The sequence below is a fragment of the Saccoglossus kowalevskii genome, chromosome 2 (genome assembly GCF_978046115.1).
Source record: "Saccoglossus kowalevskii chromosome 2, keSacKowa6.1, whole genome shotgun sequence".
NCBI classification, from domain to species: Eukaryota; Metazoa; Hemichordata; class Enteropneusta; family Harrimaniidae; genus Saccoglossus; species Saccoglossus kowalevskii.
The window spans coordinates 39,603,203-39,627,747 of NC_140642.1; the positions used below are offsets into that span (position 1 = coordinate 39,603,203).

Genomic DNA, 24,545 nt, shown 5'->3' on the forward strand with positions numbered 1-24,545 from the left:
CAATTACGCTATGAACGTCACCGAATTGTGTGTAGATTTTAGCCGTTGAGCGGGCTTCGAAGAAGACAGTGAATGTGATTTTTAAAAAAACACCCCAATGTGTAATTAGCAGCAGTCGTCTGGTTTGTCGTTCTCAGTGTGAACATTTGACCGCATTTTGCAACTAGATCGCACGTAAGTTAACAATATAAGTTTATAACTTGTAAAATTGTATCACGATCAGTGTTCGCATGGTGCCTAGTTGATTCAAACTATTAATGTTTCCGGGTATGCATGTTTGCTTGGTATGCATGTTTGCTGTTTTTAGCATTGAAAGTTACGTTATACGTTTCATTATATAGTAACCACTTTTGTGATCAAATTTGACGCCAGTATACTAGTACACGTATGATATACGTGGTCATAGCTGGCAAGTGTATGTGTATATATCATTAATGTATTTATGCGAGCGAGCAAAGGTGATTCTATTTAAAATTTTAAATCCACCCCATTGTAATGTAGTTGGCCGATTGTAGTATTTATACCATCAGCGTTCATCCCATTGATGAAATCACTGGCGCTCGGTGTCTTTTTAAACAATAAAAACGATCAATAAATAGATGTGTTTAGAAGTGGGAATATCGCCGCCAGGTAAAAATGTCATTAAAGTGCCTGTGAAATGGCTGCTATTTTCACACCTAAAATTATCAATTGATACATAAATATTATTAATTTTCATGTTTCTAAGCATGAATTATTTTTTTTAAGTGAAAAAATGTGTTTTAAACTCAATCTACGGCAACTTTATTTCGTGTATTTTAAAACGAGGCTCCTCATTAGCTTCTCATTTGCATACAGAAATTCCCCTTGTGACGTCAGAAGGGGAAGTCGCATGGCAGCTTGCATTGCCGATATGTGTAAATAAGGCAAATTTCTTGTGCAGTTTTCTCGTCTTTGACTAAATTTTCACTTATGTACTTGTTCGTTGAGGAGGAATGGACCATAATGAACACATAGTATCAATTTTTGTTGCATGGGATTGAGTTAGATGCGAAATATGTCCGTGCTGGTGTAGCTGGTCACCGTGATTGTCACCGGCGCACGTTTATGCACTGTCGCTAGACAAAATAGAATTTGACGTCGGAATTATCTAGTTATTTAGCAGGTTACTACACTGTTGTATTTCATCGATCGTCTGAGTAAAACTTTCAAAATTAAAATAAAAGAGAACATATTTTGACATTCTAAACATTAGACTATAGTGATCACTATAAAATACTTAAAAAAAACAACAAATCACAGTTACTAAATAAATGACAGCCGCGTGGAAATAAATTGAAATTTTGTTGAAATAGGTGAATGCGTCGGGTCACGACGAGGGCAAGCGCGTTAAAAGTGGCGTTTAATTGGATAACAAAAATAATCGAGATCGACACACATACCGATAAATTCAGAGTGGATTCGAGTTAGCGTGATCCATGACGTGATTGTCATAATTATAACATCATATTAAAACTTTATTTGGTGGAAACACATTGACCAAGCCCGGATTCTTATTTCATAAATTATTACGCAGATCAAGCTGCAAGCATGGAGGTAAAAAAAGAACAGAGGTGTGAATTCGACATTCAACACCAATCACCAAACAATTCAGAAACTTTTAGCCTTCGAAAATGAAAACAATTAGCAGTGTGTAAGGGCTGTGTAATTTCCTGTTTGTCCGACGCTTCGTTTTCGTGTCACTGTCAAAATTATTGCTACCTTTTACCTAACAGGGACTAAATGGTCTCTATAAAACGATAATCAGGATCGCAAAAAAGTCAACTCATTTGAAACACTTGCCGGACGTCTCTCTCTCTTCTGAAATCCACCTCGGTGATCATGGTCCGAAATCTATTTCTTTCAAAAGTGTTGCGCTTGGTTTATGTTGTCGACGTTGTTTTTTCATGAACGACGATAGTTTCTCCAAAAAAAAAAAGAATCTGAGGTTAAGTGGCTTTCGTCCACTGATGTCGCACTTTCGGGTCGATTAGAAACGTGTGAATACTTACACTATGACTATACGTTTCACTGCAACTGCCCACAACACAACATCTAAAAACTCTCTCTCAAAAAATTAAAATAGTCAGAAAAAAAAACGCCAACCGAAAAATATATATTGTTTAAAAGTATACTGAATAACCAGTGTTATTACGGCTCAGGGGTATGACTTCCTCTCACATTTTGGCATTTGGTGGCACACTTTCGGCGAGAGTCGGAAATCCGGAAACAGTCAACCGTTTCAGGATAGGTGGGCGTGGCTACAACACGAGAAATATCCCAAATTTACTTGGATACGAGTAATCATTTTCGGCAAAAAAATCATTAACTGCCCATTTCAATGGGACACAGATCTAAAATAGGAAACGTGAGGGTGGGCATTGCACAGGCACTTTAAAAAACATCATTACCGGACAGCATTCCCACTCTTATACATTGTCATATCTAATTGTTATAGAAAGGTACCAAACGCCCGTGATCGCAATCACAGGGGCTTGACGATCTATTCGTTTCAATGCGTGGACGTCTATGGGGCCGATCGACTATGTCTCAGTACAGGACCTTGCCCTTGCTCAAAATAATAGAAATTATGGAATTAAAACACTTTAGTAATGTAAAGCAAGCATATGTTATTGAATTTAATCATCCCGCTCCGAAACCACGAAAATCACTAATACTTGTTTCCGGCCGATCAGCTTGCACTATATATAAGGCAAGGGAGGAAACAAAATGTGCACACATTTTTCTAGCTGCCGAAAATCATACCTCAAAATACAAAATACCTTGTCCAAACCAGTTACGAGTGCTTATAAGACACTGGGTTATCACAAAATGTTGTCCGATTACATATAAATCATATATTTTTTCCAGATTTTACGCATTTATGACGAAATTTGACACCAGCCTTCAGGTTGTGTCAATCTGCGCATGCGTGCGCGCCCTCAAGTGCCAGGACTGCATTCCTTTCTTTGCTGTGGTGTATATTAATGCAAGGTTTATTGCTAGAACATAATTGTGATTGCAGTTGTGAAAAAGGACATCTAAACCCCAGGGGTAGGTGGGTTTAGTTGAGGATGGGGGTGGGGGGGTTGGGTTCCCCTTGGTACCCAGCCTTAAAAAAGGAGGCGTGTATTTAAGTTAAAATAGCTGCTCTTTCTATATAAGTATTGTAAAGTAATTCTACACTAAAGAATGCACCTCCTTACCCTGGGGAGCAGATCCTTTGGCAATCATAAAATTCTGATTGACCAGGGATCACATGTGGCCACAGTCTTCAACTGTTTCCTGTCTGATAGTAATTTTGGCCCCAAGGAAGCCATAGAATGCTCCATTTTAACTTAGAATTATCAAAAACTCCACAGGAGAACCCTATCTCCCCCTTGCAGTTTTTTTTGAGAAAAAAACCTGGTAAAGAGAACTTATGAGCAGATTGTGTAGCATGATGAATGACATAACAAGAGAACCCAGAAAAAATACTGACAAAGTTGCTAATTGAGAATCCTAAAAAAGGTGATTTTGATCTGTTTACGCAGATTTTTTTCTGGGAGTGTGTTGGATATTTAAACACTGTAATTTATACTGGTAAATGCTTAACAGACCCAGCCCCAAAATATTTACCTCTAATTATGTGGTGTTTTTTTTACCAGTACCTGGCTCATTTACATAAACTAAACTTTTTGATTTTCCCAAACATTCAGTGGGTTATTTGAAACAAAGGATTTATTTTATTGGACCTTATCAAAATAGCCTATCCTGGCTAAGATAACCCTTACCTTTGGTTTGTAGCATTAAATGTTGAATTTTGGATTTTATAATTCATGTCAAGTGCAAACATATTCTATTTTCATTCTTGTGCAGTTTATTTGACATACATTAGGGGTTTTCATTGCATGTGAGACAACCATATACTGAACACTATTTTCTCATCAAGGACTCGTTGCCCATGGAACGATGCCTCCGAAGAAACAAGATATTTTTGCAGGAAAATCAGAGTTCCCTCAATTAGGTAGGTGTTTCAAGTTCCTTACTATTTTGTTCGCATCATAAAAATATTAATAATATATGGATTACAACCCAAAACAATGAAAGATAGAACATGACCTCACAATATTTATATCAACTGCGGTTTCTATGCTATCTTAACATAATCCTATTTAATCCTCATTTATATTCTTTTTGGTAACAAGATTTAGTAACTATGTATATCTTAGCAACTAACAAACACCAACAAACAAATCTCTCTGTCACAGGTGTTTGTCTATTTTGTGGTTGTGATGTTGATGATGCGACGAAGTATGGTAAATTACATTATCATGAGGAAACTCGGATTACTGTTCACTATTATTGTCTGGTAAGTCACAGTTATAAATGTTCAAAGTCACTATGATAATCATAACAGTGTATGAAGGATATATGTTGAGTGCATCTTGTCTATTAGTTGTTATTATCAACTTTTGTCTGTTTCTTAATTTATTGGGGAAATTGTCAAAAACACTGAAAAGTGCAGTGAACAAATTTCCTGAGATGAAAATTTCTGCTTACGATGTACGATGTTCAAAGCTAGAAAAGTTGAAGTATGTTCCTATAAGTTTTTACATAATTTATAACTTTGGTTTCATGTGTGTGTCCTCTGTACAAACCATTCATTTATGGACAAAAAAAAACATGTTTTGGTTAAAAAAAATGCTAAAAATGTATGCAATATGACTTACACACTTTGATCAGATTTCATAGAATTCGCTACAAAGGTGCATCACTAAATCGTACAGAAGCATATTGTTTTTGTTTTTTAGTTTGTGCATGTATGTATGGGTTTTGTTATCCTTTCATTTCATTCAAACTTCACATACAGGTAATACACAATACATCAAATATGTTCATATACACAGTTCACAATCAAAGATTATTAGGGAAGTCTTTTTGGGTTCAAAATATATACACAATTTGACATTGCATTGTCCAGTTTCATTCAAACTTCACAAATACATCACTTATGTTTTGGGTAAAAATATGATATTTTTTGGGGGAAAAGTAGGCTGAAAATGATGTTTTTACCTATTCTTGGCTATTCATTGGCATTCAGACTTCACATATAGGGATTTGTTTTTCTTAAAGTGCCTGTGAAATGGCTGCTATTTTCACGCCTAAAATTATCCATTGATACATAAATATTATTAATTTTTATGTTTCTAAGCATAAATTATTTTTTTAAGTGAAAAAATGCGTTTTAAACTCAGACTACGGCAACTTTATTTTTGTGTATTTTAAAACGAGGCTTCTCATTAGCTTCTCATTTGCATACAGAAATTCCCCTTGTGACGTCGGAAGGTGAAGTTGCTGATAGTATCAAGTTTGTTGCATGGGGTTGAGTCAGATGCGAAATATGTCTGGTCTGGTGTAGCTGGTCACCGTGGTCGTTACCGTCGCCTGTGCACGTTTGTACACTGTCGCTGGACTCTGGCACTGGACAAAATCAAATTTGACGCCTGAATCGTCTTGTTATTTAGCAGGTTACTAGGCACATCACTACACTGTTTTATTTCATCGATCGTCTGAGTGAAAAAAACACATTCAAAATTAAAATAAAAAGAGAACATTTTAACATTTTAACAAAGGTGTGAATTCGACATTCAACACCAATCACTGAACAATTCAGAAACTTTTAGCCTGCGGAAATGAAAACAGCCTGAGGGCTGCGTAATTTCTAGTTTCTCCGACACTTTGTTTTCATGTCATTATCCAAATTACTGCTACCTTTTACATAACACGGGTGGTCTCTATGAAGCAATAATCAAGATGGTAAAAAAAACGTGTAAATACTTACACTATGACTATACGCATTACTGCAATCGCCCACAACACAACGTTTAACCATCATAAATGTTTGTTGTGAAAACAACTTCTAAAAACTCTCTCTCTCAAAAATAAAACAAAATAGACAAAAAAAAAAGAAAGCCGGTCAAAAAATGTATATCATTTAAAAGTATGGCCCAGGGGTATGGCTTCCTCTCATATTTTAGCATTTGGTGGCACACTTTTGGCGAGAGTCGGGAATCCGGAAACAGTCGACAGTTTCAGGATAGGTGGGCGTGGCTACAGCACGGGGAATATCTCAAATTTACTTGGATACGAGTAATCATTTTCAGCCAAAAAATCAATAACTGCCCATTTCAGTGGGGCACAGATCTAAAATGGGAAACATGTGGTTGGGCATTGCACAGGCACTTTAATATGATGTATGTAAGTAGAGATGACCACCATCATTTTTATTTTTTTACAGTTATTTGCGAGTGGTTTAAGTCAAGGTGGTGATGACAACGATGGCATTCAAGGCTTCCTCATACCAGACATACTTAAAGAGACGAGGAGGGGATTGCGACTCAAATGTAGTCATTGTCCACATAGGGGTGCTACTATCGGCTGTGTGGTGCCCAAATGTAAAATTAAATTTCATTACATGTGTGGAGTAGCAAACCAGGCATTGTCTCAGTTCTTTGGTCAATTCAAGTGAGTGTATTATTGTATCCATTATTGTCCTTGTGAGACATTATTAATTTTCATCTCTTCTGCTTAGCTTGCTTTAATATATATCTTGTTATTTAAAAGAAAAAAGGTCAGAACGCCCCAAGTGGGTGGAGAGATCATATTTACACTATCAAAAGCACATATCCAGTAGAAGTGCACATCACCCAAAAAATACATTAAGCCTGGTGATTAAAATATGGCTTTTTTGACCATAGATACACCTCTGTCATTCACTTACAAAATGTATAAGTACACACACTCTTAATACAGTGCACATATTCCTGAGGTACTGATACTACTAATTTCCAGTAGCTAAACATTTTCAATAACAACTCTTTACATCTGATAATATTCAAAACAAAAATAAAAACATCTGAACTAGAGCAAATGTTAGTTTTCCTGTGCTTTCAAATTAGATTTTTCTGTCAAAGGTCAGCTTACAAATAGCATTGTTAGAGATTGACTAAACATAGGGCTTTCTAAAAAAGATATTATTATCATGGGGTAATAGTGTTTTTGTGTGTGAGGGCAAGAGACACTACAATTTCTTATCAAACCACAAGTGATTTTAGCTATTTTTGTCCAAAAATAAATAATTCTTTCACTCACTTTATATAGACCCTATCACTCCTATTGTCATTGTCACATTTGTAATATATTGTTTTATTTTTAGTTCATATTGTAAAGAGCATAGGCCTCAACAAGTGGTGACAACTGTATCCAAGAAAAAATGTGTGTGTCCAATATGTATGTGTAAAGTGAGTTGTATACCAGCAAATGATGTACTGAAAACTCCTTGTTGTAAAAACACATGGATACACAGAGAATGTGTGCAGGTAAATAATCACATTATCAGTGTTCAGATGCATTAGTACCATGGCTATTTGCATATCGTGTGATTGGATTTCACCAATAACATTCATTGTATTTGCATATTAATATATTATGTTATGTGCAGTTTCACCAATCGCATTCATTGATCAGTCAACAAACTTTAGGGGTAGAAACTTCTACTTGTTAATTACTAGTTAATACTAAGTTGAGTCAACCAGATGTTTTTCTGGCATGATCAAAATGTGGAAAAATAATGTTTGCAAATATTTTTCGGTCATTTGCGAGGACATTTTATGATAGTCTACAAAGAAACCCCAGTGGCACTTTCAATGCTCCAAAATGTTGTGATTTTGTCAAATTTCAAAAAAAGTCTTTGAAAATAAAAGCGTGTTTTCAGTTTGATACATCTACTTGTTGCTACTTCATATTGATTGGATTCATCCACTAATTCTTATTGTTTTTTCCTTGACAGAGGCAAGCTTTAAATGCTGGTTACTTTTTTCGATGTGCTACTTGTAATAACAAAGATGATTTTCAGCATGAAATGATACAGTTTGGTATTTATGTTCCAGAACAGTAAGTCATGCATGTTAATCTTCTACAGTTAGTCTTAGTTCCGTTATTACATTATGATTTACAAGTGAAAAATCTTCTGTATTGGTTTCTGCACTGCTATGCTTATGTTTGCAAGTGATTGCTAAATATAATCAAAGATCAGTTTGCTTTACTCTTATATACTTTAGTTGATAAATCGTGAAATGGATAGGCAGGTAACTAGTGAAAATTTATTTAGTTATCACAATAAAACTTTGAATTAAAATGCTATTTCCAATATTCTTAAAATTCTGTAATTGCCTTTGAGTCTACCTAGTAAGTTCACATACATTGCATTTATTGTTATTATTGTTAAAATATTGCAGACACCAATATCGGCAACATAGATACGCACATACATGCAAACCAAAAATCATATGGTGATGGTGATATTCAAGCGCTGTTGGTGTCTCAAAATCCAGTGTATTTAGACGCAGTCATTAAAACTAGATTGAAACAGACAATTCTGTAGTATGTTCAAAGCTGTGTCTTTATGTAATTCAGTATTTAAAGTTTTACAATGAACTGCTTTGTACTTGGTTTTCAAAGTCAACTTGATTTGTTTTCCTCATTGTAGTAAATAACATTAAGGTAGAAACCTACTAATAAAGTAAAATACCCAGAATTTATTCAATTTACAATAAACTGTCCTACGAGGCAGTATAAGGTTAAAAAAAGTTAATTGTCACCAGTCTTATTTTCGAGAAATTGATGGTTTTATTTTAGTGGAAAGTCAGCATTTTGACACTATTATAATGCTTTTACCATAGGGTCCGATGGCAGAGATATTGGTAATATTCTAATATTGTCAAAATGGCAACTTTCCACTAAAATACAACCATTAATATCTCAAAATCTAGCCTGGTGACATAGACCGAAAAAATCATATATTGTTAATGATGTAGTACTTTTTGTTGTTCTGAATTATTTAAAAAATCTGGGTTTTAAAAAGGGTAAAAAAAAAATTCTTTAACATTCTATGGAATTGTTCTAAAAATAATGATTTTCAAAAATAATTCGAGCACTTTACTCAAAAAGCTTAACTGTAACACACAAGTGCTATTTCATTGTACCATGAGACATTAGCTTCATGATTGTACATAATAAAAAAACTAATGAACATTGTCATGGGATTTATGTCTACTTCAATTAATCAATGAAGGCAGTTTCAGCATCTCTGTGACTAAAAGTGACAGAATTCAATTTCAGGCGCTCAAAGTTTATAATTTGTCTACACTGCTGCAAATCATTCAGAGCAGTGTTTATAAATATTACAAGTAAAGTTAGAAATCAATTACAGAGGTTTATGAACATTGAAGACAACATTTTTATTGGAAACAGTCAGTCATAGGGAAAAACATTTCAGGAAACTTTTATCAGTTGTGTGTTAGTATTACCCATCTTACCCACAATGATGATTGCCATTTATGTTAACAGAGATGCATCATGGGAGCTGGAAGACAATGCATTTCAAGATTTACTAGAGAGACATAATAATTGTGATGTTACTGAGTGTTTATGTCCACAAGGTAGAGATTATAGCAAGATAAGAAGGTAAGAGGTCATATCTTGTTTGTGTCCAGCACAGTACTCCAGGTTGTCTGATTGGTAGATCTTTTAAGAGGTCATATCTTGTTTGTGTCCAGCACAGTACTCCAGGTTGTCTCATTGGTAGATCTTTTTAGTCCCCGTTCGGACGCAGTCCGAAAACGGGGACTTATGTTTTGCCCTGTGTGCGTCCGTCCGTCCGTGCGTCCGTGATCACCTGTATCTCAAACATGCATGGACCGATTAAGTTCAAACTTCACTCGTACATCACACCTTATATGGGACATATGCACATGCATTTTTTTCATGATCCGATTAACGATAGCCAAATAGCGGCCATTTTAAGGCCGAAAATGCATTGAAATCGCACATTTTCACCATTCCGGACCCGGATCTCAGTTATGCATGGACGGATTTCATTCAAATTTGGTACATACATTAAACATAATAGGACCTTGATGCACGTCATTTTTTTTTTCGGATCAAGTTCGAAATAGCCGACTGGCGGCCATTTTGTTTTAAAGAATTCAGTTCTGGATCCGTATCCGAGACATGTCTGGATTGATCAAGTTCAAACTTCACACACACAAGGTACATCATGTCACAAATATGTATGTGCATTTGTTTCATGATCTCATTAACGATAGCCGAATAGCGGCCATTTTAAGGCCGAAAATGCATCAAAATCGCACATTTTCACCATTCCGGACCCGGATCTCAGTTATGCATGGACGGATTTTGTTCAAATTTGGTACATACATTAAACATAATAGGACCTTGATGCACGTCATTTTTTTTTTTGGATCGGGTTCGAAATGGCCGACTGGCGGCCATTTTGTTTTAAAGAATTCAGTTCTGGATCCGTATCTGAGACATGCTTGGATTGATCGAGTTCAAACTTCACACACACAAGGTACATCATGTCACAAATATGTATGTGCATTTGTTTCATGATCTCATTAACGATAACCAAATGGCGGCCGCTTTAAGGCCGAAAATGCATTGAAATCGCACATTTTCACCATTCCGGACCCGGATCTCAGTTATGCATGGACGGATTTCATTCAAATTTGGTACATACATTAAACATAATAGGACCTTGATGCACGTCATTTTTTTTTTTCGGATCAAGTTCGAAATAGCCGACTGGCGGCCATTTTGTTTTAAAGAATTCAGTTCTGGATCCGTATCCGAGACATGTCTGGATTGATCAAGTTCAAACTTCACACACACAAGGTACATCATGTCACAAATATGTATGTGCATTTGTTTCATGATCTCATTAACGATAGCCGAATAGCGGCCATTTTAAGGCCGAAAATGCATCAAAATCGCACATTTTCACCATTCCGGACCCGGATCTCAGTTATGCATGGACGGATTTTGTTCAAATTTGGTACATACATTAAACATAATAGGACCTTGATGCACGTCATTTTTTTTTTTTGGATCGGGTTCGAAATGGCCGACTGGCGGCCATTTTGTTTTAAAGAATTCAGTTCTGGATCCGTATCTGAGACATGCTTGGATTGATCGAGTTCAAACTTCACACACACAAGGTACATCATGTCACAAATATGTATGTGCATTTGTTTCATGATCTCATTAACGATAGCCAAATGGCGGCCGCTTTAAGGCCGAAAATGCATTGAAATCGCACATTTTCACCATTCCGGACCCGGATCTCAGTTATGCATGGACGGATTTCATTCAAATTTGGTACATACATTAAACATAATAGGACCTTGATGCACGTCATTTTTTTTTCGGATCAAGTTCGAAATAGCCGACTGGCGGCCATTTTGTTTTAAAGAATTCAGTTCTGGATCCGTATCCGAGACATGTCTGGATTGATCAAGTTCAAACTTCACACACACAAGGTACATCATGTCACAAATATGTATGTGCATTTGTTTCATGATCTCATTAACGATAGCCAAATGGGGGCCGCTTTAAGGCCGAAAATGCATTGAAATCGCACATTTTCACCATTCCGGACCCGTATCTCAGTTATGCATGGATGGATTTTGTTCAAATTTGGTACATACATTAAACATAATAGGACCTTGATGCACATCTTTTTTTTTTTCGAATCAAGTTCGAAATGGCCGGCTGGCGGCCATTTTGTTAAAGAATTCAGTTCTGGATCCGTATCCAAGACATGTCTGGATTGATCAAGTTCAAACTTCACACACACATGGTACATCATGTCACAAATAGATATGTGCATTTGTTTCATGATCTGCTTAACAATAGCGGAATGATGGCCATTTTAAGGCCGAATTTGCATCAAAATCACATATTTTCACAATTCCAGAACCGGATCTCAGTCATGCATGGATGGATTTTGTTCAGATTTAGCACAATGTGTTGTACATATGCAGGTGCATTTCGGTCATGATCTGCTTTGAATGTATATGTCACTCAAATATGAACGGAACGGGGGCGTGTCATTGACAATGACTTGTAAGAGGTCATATCTTGTTTGTGTCCAGCACAGTACTCCAGGTTGTCTGATTGGTAGATCTTTTAAGAGGTCATATCTTGTTTGTGTTCAGCACAGTACTCCAGGTTGTCTCATTGGTACATCTTATAAGAGGTCATATCTTGTTTGTGTCCAGCACAGTACTCCAGGTTGTCTGATTGGTAGATCTTTTAAGAGGTCATATCTTGTTTGTGTCCAGCACAGTACTCCAGGTTGTCTGATTGGTAGATCTTTTAAGAGGTCATATCTTGTTTGTGTCCAGCACAGTACTCCAGGTTGTCTGATTGGTAGATCTTTTAAGAGGTCATATCTTGTTTGTGTCCAGCACAGTACTCCAGGTTGTCTCCTTGGTAGATCTTTTAAGAGGTCATATCTTGTTTGTGTCCAGCACAGTACTCCAGGTTGTCTCATTGGTACATCTTGTAAGAGGTCATATCTTGTTTGTGTCCAGCACAGTACTCCAGGTTGTCTCATTGGTAGATCTTTTAAGAGGTCATATCTTGTTTGTGTTCAGCACAGTACTCCAGGTTGTCTCATTGGTACATCTTATAAGAGGTCATATCTTGTTTGTGTCCAGCACAGTACTCCAGGTTGTCTGATTGGTAGATCTTTTAAGAGGTCATATCTTGTTTGTGTCCAGCACAGTACTCCAGGTTGTCTGATTGGTAGATCTTTTAAGAGGTCATATCTTGTTTGTGTCCAGCACAGTACTCCAGGTTGTCTGATTGGTAGATCTTTTAAGAGGTCATATCTTGTTTGTGTCCAGCACAGTACTCCAGGTTGTCTCCTTGGTAGATCTTTTAAGAGGTCATATCTTGTTTGTGTCCAGCACAGTACTCCAGGTTGTCTCATTGGTACATCTTGTAAGAGGTCATATCTTGTTTGTGTCCAGCACAGTACTCCAGGTTGTCTCATTGGTAGATCTTTTAAGAGGTCATATCTTGTTTGTGTCCAGCACAGTACTCCAGGTTGTCTGATTGGTAGATCTTATAAGAGGTCATATCTTGTTTGTGTCCAGCACAGTACTCCAGGTTGTCTGATTGGTAGATCTTTTAAGAGGTCATATCTTGTTTGTGTCCAGCACAGTACTCCAGGTTGTCTCATTGGTAGATCTTTTAAGAGGTCATATCTTGTTTGTGTTCAGCACAGTACTCCAGGTTGTCTCATTGGTACATCTTGTAAGAGGTCATATCTTGTTTGTGTTCAGCACAGTACTCCAGGTTGTCTGATTGTACGTAGATCTTTTAAGAGGTCATATCTTGTTTGTGTCCAGCACAGTACTCCAGGTTGTCTCATTGGTACATCTTGTAAGAGGTCATATCTTGTTTGTGTCCAGCACAGTACTCCAGGTTGTCTGATTGTACGTAGATCTTTTAAGAGGTCATATCTTGTTTGTGTTCAGCACAGTACTCCAGGTTGTCTCATTGGTAGATCTTGTAAGAGGTCATATCTTGTTTGTGTCCAGCACAGTACTCCAGGTTGTCTCATTGGTACATCTTGTAAGAGGTCATATCTTGTTTGTGTCCAGCACAGTACTCCAGGTTGTCTGATTGGTAGATCTTTTAAGAGGTCATATCTTGTTTGTGTTCAGCACAGTACTCCAGGTTGTCTCATTGGTACATCTTGTAAGAGGTCATATCTTGTTTGTGTTCAGCACAGTACTCCAGGTTGTCTGATTGTACGTAGATCTTTTAAGGTAGCGAGAAGGTTTTGTGACGTTTTTAAATAAAACATTCTCTGTCTGTTGTCTCCTTCAGAACAGTAATTTAGGTTATATATATCAAAAGACTAAGTATAGAGGTGCAAGTTCGCACAAACTGGACAGACATTGTTTACATAATTATCACGTGACATCAAAAATGGCGAACCTTGTAAAAATGACTAAGTACGCGATTGCGAGAGCACACTGCGGAATTTCCTGGTGAAATTTAAGTTATGCATTGTCCGTAATCAAGTCCATTGAAATGCGTCTCCGATAATCAAAAGACCTATTATTCCGATTTCTATGCAGGTTTGTTTTTTTGTCCCCAAATTATTTCATACTTGACACCTTTAACAGACTATTATTCTGTGACAAAGCATTTTCTTTAAAAACCCAGACATATTTCGCACCATCATTATCTTTTGAACGATAACTGCGAGTTTGAATGTCCTAGTCCGAACGCACTTGATTTGGCGGCGGTCCCAATGAGTCGTTCTCGATCAAAACTTCAACTCGAGAAAAACGCGAAAAACAGTTTTGGTTAATAAAACACTGTAGATTTGCTGCATTATTATAAATATACACTAAAAATGGCCAAACATATTAACCACTGATATCAGAGAACTCATAAAGAGTGTCAGATAATGAATAATTTCAAGCTCGAGCGCGAAAAATGAAGAAAACTGCTGGCATTTGAGTCCGTACTCCAGGAATGTTCGGGTCTTCCATTGTTATGCAAACGAACAACGAGGGATAACCCTCTGACAAACATTACTGTCTCACTGTACACGCTGACAGTTTACAAACAAGCTAATCCTTCAAGTGTCTCAGATAAGACATCTAATAAAACGGTTTTCATTGTGAAACAAAATGGCCGATGTTTGAAAAAAATTGCTGTGTCAGAGTGCGACACTGAGTGGCAGATTTTTCTTTGCCTCGTCTGTCAACGCTTTCTTTCTTTTCTTCGCCATTGCGTTAGAAAAAAAATGTATTAGTAAAATAGAATATTGACTTGGAAAATAAAACGATTTAAAAGAAAGTTGTGCAAAGTTACAGTACTCCTTTCGCACAACCTCCCGCCCGCTTCCGCTTTCCAATCACCTTTTCTCTCGCTTTTGCGACCGCTTGTTGAATTCGACCGGACAATTTCCGTTTTATTTTCGACCGCGCAAACCCCGAAATATCACCGCCCACCTGCTCGCTCGCGCGCATTTAAAATTCGGACTAACAGAATAATTTCCGAGGTTCACATTGTCTTATAATTGTCTTTCTGGTTTTTATAGATGTTGAACAGCTGACAAAAGTTCAAATACTTTTTGTTTTAACTATATATAACTATATGCACGCAACCTGACCCTTTGACCTCGATTTGGCTTGGACTGAATATTTTATTTTAAACAATATTCTGACGTGAAATACAAAATGTATTTCAACACAAGTACGACAGGGTTGTCTGGGGTTTCTTTCCTGATTGTTGAGTCTTCGCAATGTGTTTTGTATAATTATTGTTGTTTTCCACCGATGCTGAAGGACCGTAAAGCTAAATGGCAGTTACATGCATGGGCTGAGTGAAAGAAAATATTTCTAAGCCTAAAATAAAACCTAATATTACACCTCTTTGTGTATTTGTTAATTTTACATATGTTTGTCATGACAGTATGTTTGTAAATATCTAGAAAAATCTTGTCTTTCATTGATAATTTCGATTGTTTGTTTGGAATGTCGATCCCCGTTGGTTTCTCCATACTGAGTTTAGGAAGGGCGTCGATCAACACCGTGACAATCAGCCGAGAGAAGACAAACATTGACCGTAATTCATGGAGATCATGTCCGTAATTTGTGGGCTGAAACCCCAAATAATTAATCAACTTCAGCTAGCCATTTCTTACCTTGAAATAAAAAAATAAAAATTCGAAGAGCATCGGGGAAAATATTAATAATCATCCTTATCAATCGCTTGCTTTATTTTATTCGAATCCATGAAGTTCACGATTTTTTTTACATTTGTTGGCAACTTTCGCGCTAAAAATGATTGAAAATGTGGGTGTGGTTATTTTGCAAAGTCCTGTTGATAATACGGACAAATATGGTTCTGTGACCCAGTTCGTGCTCCGATCAGGTGACTCTCAGCCAATCAATGATGTTGTAACAAAGCATATTTGACGATAATTGAAGGGTCGTCGTACAATCCAATCACCGGCGTCGATTCACATAGTTGTTTGTGCTGTGACAGGCTTCAAAATTATTCGCTGAAAAACATATATTTTGACGAACTGATGGAATTTGACCTTAGTTCAAAAAGAAAATACTAGGCTAAGATACATTAGAGCTCACGCGAATCAGTTTTCTCTGCAAGTTGTGAAATAAAGTAAACCAGAGTAGCGTCGATGATTTTCAGCCCTGAAGGACTTTGAATTGTTCATCGACTGGCCACCAAATAGTTATGGCTATAACTAAATTTGACACGTTTTTCATTTAAGCCCAATAAATTATTCATACATGTCAAGCTCTGTTCGATTTTTTCAGGGCATGTGGCCGTTTTTAGTCGAAAATATTTTTTGTGGGAACACTTTTGCGGTACGTATACGATATAGACCGAGCTCATTCAATGATCGTGACTTAATTTTAAAAATTGAATGTCAAATTTTACCAGACGTGGACCGATGTGGATTCGATATCGTTATTTTTGGAATTAATCACTAACATTTCCTCGTTTCTCTGCTCTGTCAAAAGGAGTTACCTAGGCTTTTTTTCACGTAACTGTCTCATTAAAATAAAAATAAAAATATTACATCTAGAACAAGCACCCAAAACACGTAACAAGAAGTCCCAGTTCAGTTGCTTTCACGATACAAGTGTAATACAGCTATTAGATTTGAAGTGTCGTTCAGAATGTAATAATAGTTAATACTAGTTGTATGTTCACACTTTACTATCAAAACCACCATTTTGACCACCCATGTGCCAGTTTTCAGTGTTTGGGCGAGCGGTCAATGTTTTCAATGAGCGAGCGAGCGAAAAAAAAACGCGATTAAAATGCGGTCGGTTTCCGGTCGGACAAGACCGCGTGGTCGGAAATTAAGCGATAAGCGGTCGATGTAAAAGCGGAAGGTTGGACGAAATGAGTACTGTATGACCATATTTCTCCGACGAAGTCTCGACTGACAATAATGCTGACAGTGGACGTTAGATAAACACGCATTGTTTGCAACTGGAAGCTTATCACCCGTTATATCAGAATCGTCAACAACAGAGTATACAGATAAGATGTTATCATTTAATTCCTTCCAAAGATAAACACTATGCAAATATCCACGAAACGGCAGTTGTAGTCTTTTCTGCTAGTGTTTTAAAACACTAATTTGAGCAACGTTATTTCGCAATTTCGATCTTTTGTAAACCTGGGGTGATGTATCAAGGTCTAAAGTAACTGTTTTATCAATTTTTGAAAAATCAAGAAAAAAGTGAAAATTTCCCTTCTTGCTACCTTAAGAGGTCATATCTTGTTTGTGTCCAGCACAGTACTCCAGGTTGTCTCATTGGTAGATCTTTTAAGAGGTCATATCTTGTTTGTGTTCAGCACAGTACTCCAGGTTGTCTGATTGTACGTAGATCTTTTAAGAGGTCATATCTTGTTTGTGTTCAGCACAGTACTCCAGGTTGTCTCATTGGTACATCTTGTAAGAGGTCATATCTTGTTTGTGTCCAGCACAGTACTCCAGGTTGTCTGATTGTACATAGATCCTTTAAGAGGTCATATCTTGTTTGTGTTCAGCACAGTACTCCAGGTTGTCTCATTGGTACATCTTGTAAGAGGTCATATCTTGTTTGTGTCCAGCACAGTACTCCAGGTTGTCTCATTGGTAGATCTTTTAAGAGGTCATATCTTGTTTGTGTTCAGCACAGTACTCCAGGTTGTCTGATTGTACGTAGATCTTTTAAGAGGTCATATCTTGTTTGTGTTCAGCACAGTACTCCAGGTTGTCTCATTGGTACATCTTGTAAGAGGTCATATCTTGTTTGTGTCCAGCACAGTACTCCAGGTTGTCTCATTGGTAGATCTTTTAAGAGGTCATATCTTGTTTGTGTTCAGCACAGTACTCCAGGTTGTCTGATTGTACGTAGATCTTTTAAGAGGTCATATCTTGTTTGTGTTCAGCACAGTACTCCAGGTTGTCTGATTGTACGTAGATCTTTTAAGAGGTCATATCTTGTTTGTGTTCAGCACAGTACTCCAGGTTGTCTGATTGTACGTAGATCTTTTAAGAGGTCATATCTTGTTTGTGTTCAGCACAGTACTCCAGGTTGTCTCATTGGTATATCTTGTTTGTGTCCAGCACAGTACTCCAGGTTGTCTGATTGGTAGATCTTTTAAGAGGTCATATCTTGTTTGTGTCCAGCACAGTACTCCAGGTTGTCTGATTGTATGTAGATCTTTTAAGAGGTCATATCTTGTTTGTGTTCAGCACAGTACTCCAGGTTGTCTCATTGGTACATCTTGTAAGAGGTCATATCTTGTTTGTGTTCAGCACAGTACTCCAGGTTGTCTCATTGGTACATCTTTTAAGAGGTCATATCTTGTTTGTGTCCAGCACAGTACTCCAGGTTGTCTGATTGTACGTAGATCTTTTAAGAGGTCATATCTTGTTTGTGTTCAGCACAGTACTCCAGGTTGTCTCATTGGTACATCTTGTAAGAGGTCATATCTTGTTTGTGTCCAGCACAGTACTCCAGGTTGTCTGATTGGTAGATCTTTTAAGAGGTCATATCTTGTTTGTGTCCAGCACAGTACTCCAGGTTGTCTGATTGTACGTAGATCTTTTAAGAGGTCATATTTTGTTTGTGTTCAGCACAGTACTCCAGGTTGTCTGATTGGTAGATCTTTTAAGAGGTCATATCTTGTTTGTGTTCAGCACAGTACTCCAGGTTGTCTCATTGGTACATCTTATAAGAGGTCATATCTTGTTTGTGTCCAGCACAGTACTCCAGGTTGTCTGATTGTACGTAGATCTTTTAAGAGGTCATATCTTGTTTGTGTCCAGCACAGTACTCCAGGTTGTCTCATTGGTACATCTTGTAAGAGGTCATATCTTGTTTGTGTCCAGCACAGTACTCCAGGTTGTCTCATTGGTACATCTTTTACCGTCATGGATAGATCAAATATGATTTACATCTAGGTAATTTAGAAAACAGTTGCAAGACTTGTATATCCCTGTTGATGATGGTAAAAATAAGGGCTTGTAAACATCCAAATAAATGATACTGATTTTTTGTACCAGTAATTATCACAAACTCTGCACTAGGAGTTTGTTATATTTGTAACAATCAATCATATTGGTGAATACCTTTCATGGAGAGATGGTTGTGGATGAATACAAAGCTAAGTGAACCGACAATGGTCTGGGTCTACCTGGGTTATTCTTGATTATCCTTTATTATTGTATACCCTGTAATTGTGCAAGAAAATTTTAGCGACTTTCGTGAAAGTGTTTCTCATATTAGAAGTCCCTTCGCCAAAGAACAAATGGAGACTGTCCACTTACAGTATCCATGGTAACTACACATGACTTTGTTTTATTTCAGTAAGTGGGAAATAATCCTGTGTCACATGTGTGGGTCTGCGGGTACACATATTGAATGTTCTGGGTTTAAAACTGCTATGGTTGAATGGGTGTGTTTGGAGTGCACATCAACCATTTTTAAACCAGGTGAGTAGACTGACTGATGTCCTTGTGGATCTGTTACTGTTATCATTGAACACTTTACATGTCATCCATCTCAGACTAAAAATTACATAAAAATTAACACCAATATATAAGCACACCCAAGACGTTGATATGAGTGAATATGCTTCTAATACTGTATTTGGTTAGTAGCACCTGTGTTTTACACGAATGACAGATGTGGTTTTTTAAAACTCAATTCAGCATAAAATAACTAATTTTTAGTGTATGTGTACTTGGATTGGAGATGTGCTTCTAAAAGAAAATAAAGTAGTACTGTAAAATCTGTATTAAAGGCCGCGGCTTCTATTAAAATGGTACAATGCAATAGAGGGGATGCGGCTTCTATTAGAGAATCTACACATATGAGAAATGGTGAATTTGTGGGTCTCAATTGTTCAAAAAGAATGGGATTCTATTAGGGATGCGACTTCTAATACAGATTTTACGGTAGTAATAATAAAAAGTTTTGTTCACAATATATGGTTTGATGGCCTGTATATGTACATGTGACATTTCCTCTGATATCTCAGGAACTACTTATCAGTGAAATTTGGTGCACGGATGCTCTGGGAATGTACAGACCTGATTAGTGTTTGATTGAAATACCGTACTCGACCGCGTTAGCGCCCAGGGGCCTCAACTCAGAAAATCACGATTTTTTTAGGGGTGGGCGCTTACCCGAGCACCCCCCTCGAAAAAGAGTGCAAATGAAAAATTTAATTCATCAAGTGACAGATTTAATACGTCTTTGAGGGAAAATCAAATTACGAAATTAGTTGACGGAGTCGTCATTGATTTTCACAAGGAAGAAACAAAAATGATCACAACAAATATGCACATTTTATTAACGCAATGCGGAAGTGAATTATCAATGTTGAAGTACGATCTGTTGGAATTTATTTCAGCGAATAAACGACATGGTTTTTCCAAAAAACTAGTAACTAGCCATTTTTGAGAGGTAAACTGAATATGGCATGAAATATTTACCGCATTTTACTTGTATTAACAGGTCATTGTTGAAGCGTAGTTTACGCACGGTTACCATGTTCTACGCATTCACAACATGTTCACAGCGGTCGATATCCACGCTGTATCATATAAAAACGATTATCAAGATTCGTTACACAAGACCAAGTTTTAAACTAGTTGCATTTTGGGGTGGGCTGGGCGCTTTGCCGAATGTGACCCCAAATATAAAAATTGCGCAAAAGTGGGGGGTGGGCGCTTGCCCGGGCATGGGCGCTAACGCGGTCGAGTACGGTATATGCATATTGATTCCAATTTCTAATATTGATTCTAAGTTTTCATTCGAAATTGAAAATTCTAATTCTAATATTTTCAAAGTAGAAATATACATGAATGTACAATGTAAGAAAACCAAGATACTACCAAGCCATGATACTACACAACAACACTGTGATATGTGTTGTTGGTTTGTCAGTATCACAAACAGCATTTGTTGTCGTATACAGTGCAAGACATGCGTCTTGCAAGTGATGGCTCAAATGGGGATGCACAACTTTTAGCAAATACTAGTATGCTGTTTCATCTTGGTTCCCTATACATTTACCTACAGTGTTCAAATTTGGTAAGTGTGAGTCGGACATCTGGGTTCTCAGGTGGTCAGACCAACATAGAAGAATCTTTAATTGCCATTCTATTTATCATTTTATTTCAGATAAAGCTAAAAGTACAGTTAAGAAGAAAACTGATGTCGTTTTAAATTCATTCCGAATCTGTATGCCTCCATCTCCATCCCGGGTCACTGCATCGTTATCACCGCCAACACCGAGTAGTAGACGGCATGAACATACTGGTATTTTACAGTTACCACAAGTGTCTGACTCTCCTTGTTTGGTACGAGATAATTCATTAGAGGTAGAAAAACAGTCTAAGTTTAATGTTTTTCCTGTCAGACTGTCCATGTCAGCCGAACAAAGACAGAGAACAAATGACACATCTTTTGATGAATGTGATAGTAGTCAGCTTGATGGAAGCAGTGGTTCTACTTGTACCTCACCTTGTACAGATGCAGACAGTGAGAAAAACAATTCAGAGAACGATGTCAGTCTCAGGAAATCTCGACCAATCAGAAGTCTTCGCAAACTTTATTTTGGGGAATCGGAAGGCTCAGTTACACCTAAAACTGATGACGTTTTTGATTTATTCAAAAAAAACCCAGCAGTATCATCCAATAATCCAATATTAACCCCTGATCTAGATTCAGCACTAAGAACAAATTTTACTATGAATCAGTTTGATTCCCATGTATTCTATCCACCAAAGCCAGATGTTATCTGTTTGTCTAATGACGATGACGCAGGTCAGTCAACTTCCTCGGAGAACTCTTTTGCAAATAGCATATTGCCTAAAAAATTTGTGAGGAGCACGACCAGAATGAGCATGAAAACCAGACCAGATCTACAGCGACGACTGCAGAAAACACAGTGTAAGGTGCATGGTATGCGAGCATTTCCTCTCTTTTCAACTAAAATAAATAGTAAACCAGTAGAGAAAGAGAAATCAGTTATCGTAATTGATTCAGATGATAGTGATAATCAAGCCCCAGATGTGGTTTACTACGGTTCTAAAGTGTCAAGCAAGAAGAGAGCCAGAAAATCTGTTAAGAGTCCATTTCATAAGAAAGTTCGACTTGATAAGGATAGTGAGAGTGATGACTCGGATATCATCTTTGTGTCTTAGCTAATTTAATATTACAGCACTCTACTATAGTATACAATACTAGTTTGTGATTCCCAAAAAGAGTTAAGACATATTAATAGTGAATATCTGTTTCAATATGGTTTGATCTGAAAAGAGGATAGTAAGCATTATTATATTGTCTGTACTACTTGATTTTTCATGACGACAACTCTGTATATGAATTAATTTGCTAACACATGCTTGCATATATCCTTGTTACCAGGCTGGCAAGTGGTTTATGCTTGAATGTACAAAGCCACTCATTCAGATACTTTGCAATAGTATTATATATACATGTATATATTTACTTGGAGTACACCCTTTGGACTTAGACCATATGATACATGGATCAACAAGCCTTTAAGCTTGGCAAGGTGTGGTACTATCTGCTATTATTTGAATGATGGTCTTGCGTACACATTGGACACCGATGATTAGAAAGCTGATACTACTGTAATGTTAAATATTTGTATGAGTTCATGCCTTGTGATTATAATTAGTTTCTGTTTCTACGCTGGGATGTACAGAGATAATTTGAAAAGGTTTTTTGTCTGTCCAAAGTATTTGAAGTTTAGGTATTTTTTCTTGCAGTTACAAACTAGTGTTATTAAATATGGTGTGTTTGTTCTCAACTCTTATCGGCGGCCCTTGACCCACATATGTGCCTACTACCAGTATATTGGCTCCATATTGAACACAAGCAATCGTGATGACCAATGCCATTGGTGGTGCCACTTATGCTATGTTAACTTTTATATTGCACATTTCATCAACCCTTACAATACCATTGTTAAGTTTTGATTTTTTCATTGTTGATGAAGCTGATTATCATCCAAACCGTACCATTTGATACCAAATCTTCCCGTTGCCCGTCTGTATCTCATCATGTTATGATCACTAAAATCTTCAAATCTGTTACACTTTACCAGTTGTACATATTTCACAAAATCTTCAAATGTGTGATATGATACAAGTTGCGGTTAGAGACATATGTTTTGCATTAAAGGGCAGTGGTTGTCGCACCACACATGTACAAGATATGGGTATCGTATATGAACAAAGATGGTGTCTTTGAATGTTGCACACACCAATGAGTGCAAATTAATAAGTTACTTAGCTTTACCTAGGTGATTTTTTTGGTGGTTGCAAGGTACAAAAGATTTGCCGGCAGTCATTAGTTCACACTGTGCATGGCACTTGTTTCACATGTGTGGCACGACTACCACTGCCCTTTAAATGACTACAGGTTTTGGGGTCATACTGTATTGCTTTCTTTTAAAAAAAATCTTCTACCTTATGAAAGAATTTAAATTCAACGAGTGAGGACAAATGCAAGTTGTGAGTTCACGGAGCATATGGCAATGCACTGTGGGAGAAAAGTCCCTATTGAATATTTTGGAAATAAAATTTTTTTTATTCAAAAAAAATCAAATAACAAAATTCAACTTTTTTCAGCCAATCTCATGGAGCCAGATTATTAAGTATGATGAAAAAGTACTATAGAAACCAGTCACCTATTTTATTAAAAATTGGTATACACATTTTTTTGATTTTTGAATCCTCGTAGCATGAACTCAAATTAGTTTTTCAATTTGGTTCTAAACTCATTTATGAGATATCACATAATTGTAACCACATTTGCCAGAGAGGGTGTACTTTGAAGTTGATATCAGAAACGCAATGTGTTGTCTGTTATTTTTTTTTATGATTGTTGCATACACATTGTATTGTAACCAAAGTATGAATTTTTATAGAAAGGATAAATTTATTTTCAAAATTTGTTATTATCTGCAAACTGTATTTTGTAGATTTTTATTTAGTTTTTATATATGTATCAAAGCATAGTTGCCATGATGATATGCCATAGAAATAATGTATGACATGCTACGAATATAGCTTATTACTTGTGTTGTATTCTGGTGTAGCTGTATTAACCTGCCTGGTAGTCTTGCAATGTGTACAAAATATTTCAAAGATTTATGAATATATCAGTTATAGCGTTTACCACTGCCAATTGAGACTGAAATAACAAGTCTTTTTGCTTACTTTTTTTCTGGTGGCATGTGGACGGGGCAAGATATGTGATCGGAATTAAAGGATTTTTTTTACTCTGTATATATGGTGTCAGTTTGTGTGATTCGGGAGCTGGAATCTGTAGTTTGAATTGGGGGTTTGGAAGGGATACATGGGGTCCCAGGCTATTTTTTAGACTTGTTCTGCACGCTTTGGAATAAAACGTGCTTAAAGATCATCCCCAAGCATTTGAATTGTCATCTTAGTGCTTTATAGCATTGGTGCCATATACTTATCGGTTAACTTCAACGGTGTCTATGTCAACGTCAACACAAGTAAGGGAGGCACGCACAGCATATAGAATTAAGCCCATTAATAGCTTAAACAATAGGCGTCG

General features: G+C 36.9%; 1 protein-coding gene across 1 annotated transcript; it reads left to right on the top strand.

Moving 5' to 3' along the window:
• The first annotated feature begins 35 nt into the window (after positions 1-35).
• LOC100378474 (uncharacterized) lies at positions 36-24,250 on the top strand. The gene is made up of 9 exons (XM_006818844.3): positions 36-174; positions 3,950-4,024; positions 4,269-4,369; positions 6,299-6,525; positions 7,217-7,379; positions 7,850-7,953; positions 9,409-9,525; positions 19,290-19,414; positions 21,111-24,250. The coding sequence occupies exons 2-9, from the start codon at positions 3,970-3,972 to the stop codon at positions 22,133-22,135; spliced, it is 1,917 nt and encodes a 638-aa protein (XP_006818907.2). The 5' UTR covers positions 36-174; positions 3,950-3,969; the 3' UTR covers positions 22,136-24,250.
• Positions 24,251-24,545: the final 295 nt, after the last annotated feature.

Excerpts from the sequence above, each read along its gene's own strand:
- LOC100378474 (XM_006818844.3), top strand. The coding sequence starts at position 3,970 with ATGCCTCCGAAGAAACAAGATATTTTTGCAGGAAAATCAGAGTTCCCT. Across the intron at positions 4,025-4,268 it reads ATCAGAGTTCCCTCAATTAG|GTGTTTGTCTATTTTGTGGT; the intron begins GTAGGTGTTTCA and ends TCTCTGTCACAG. Across the intron at positions 19,415-21,110 it reads ATCAACCATTTTTAAACCAG|ATAAAGCTAAAAGTACAGTT; the intron begins GTGAGTAGACTG and ends ATTTTATTTCAG.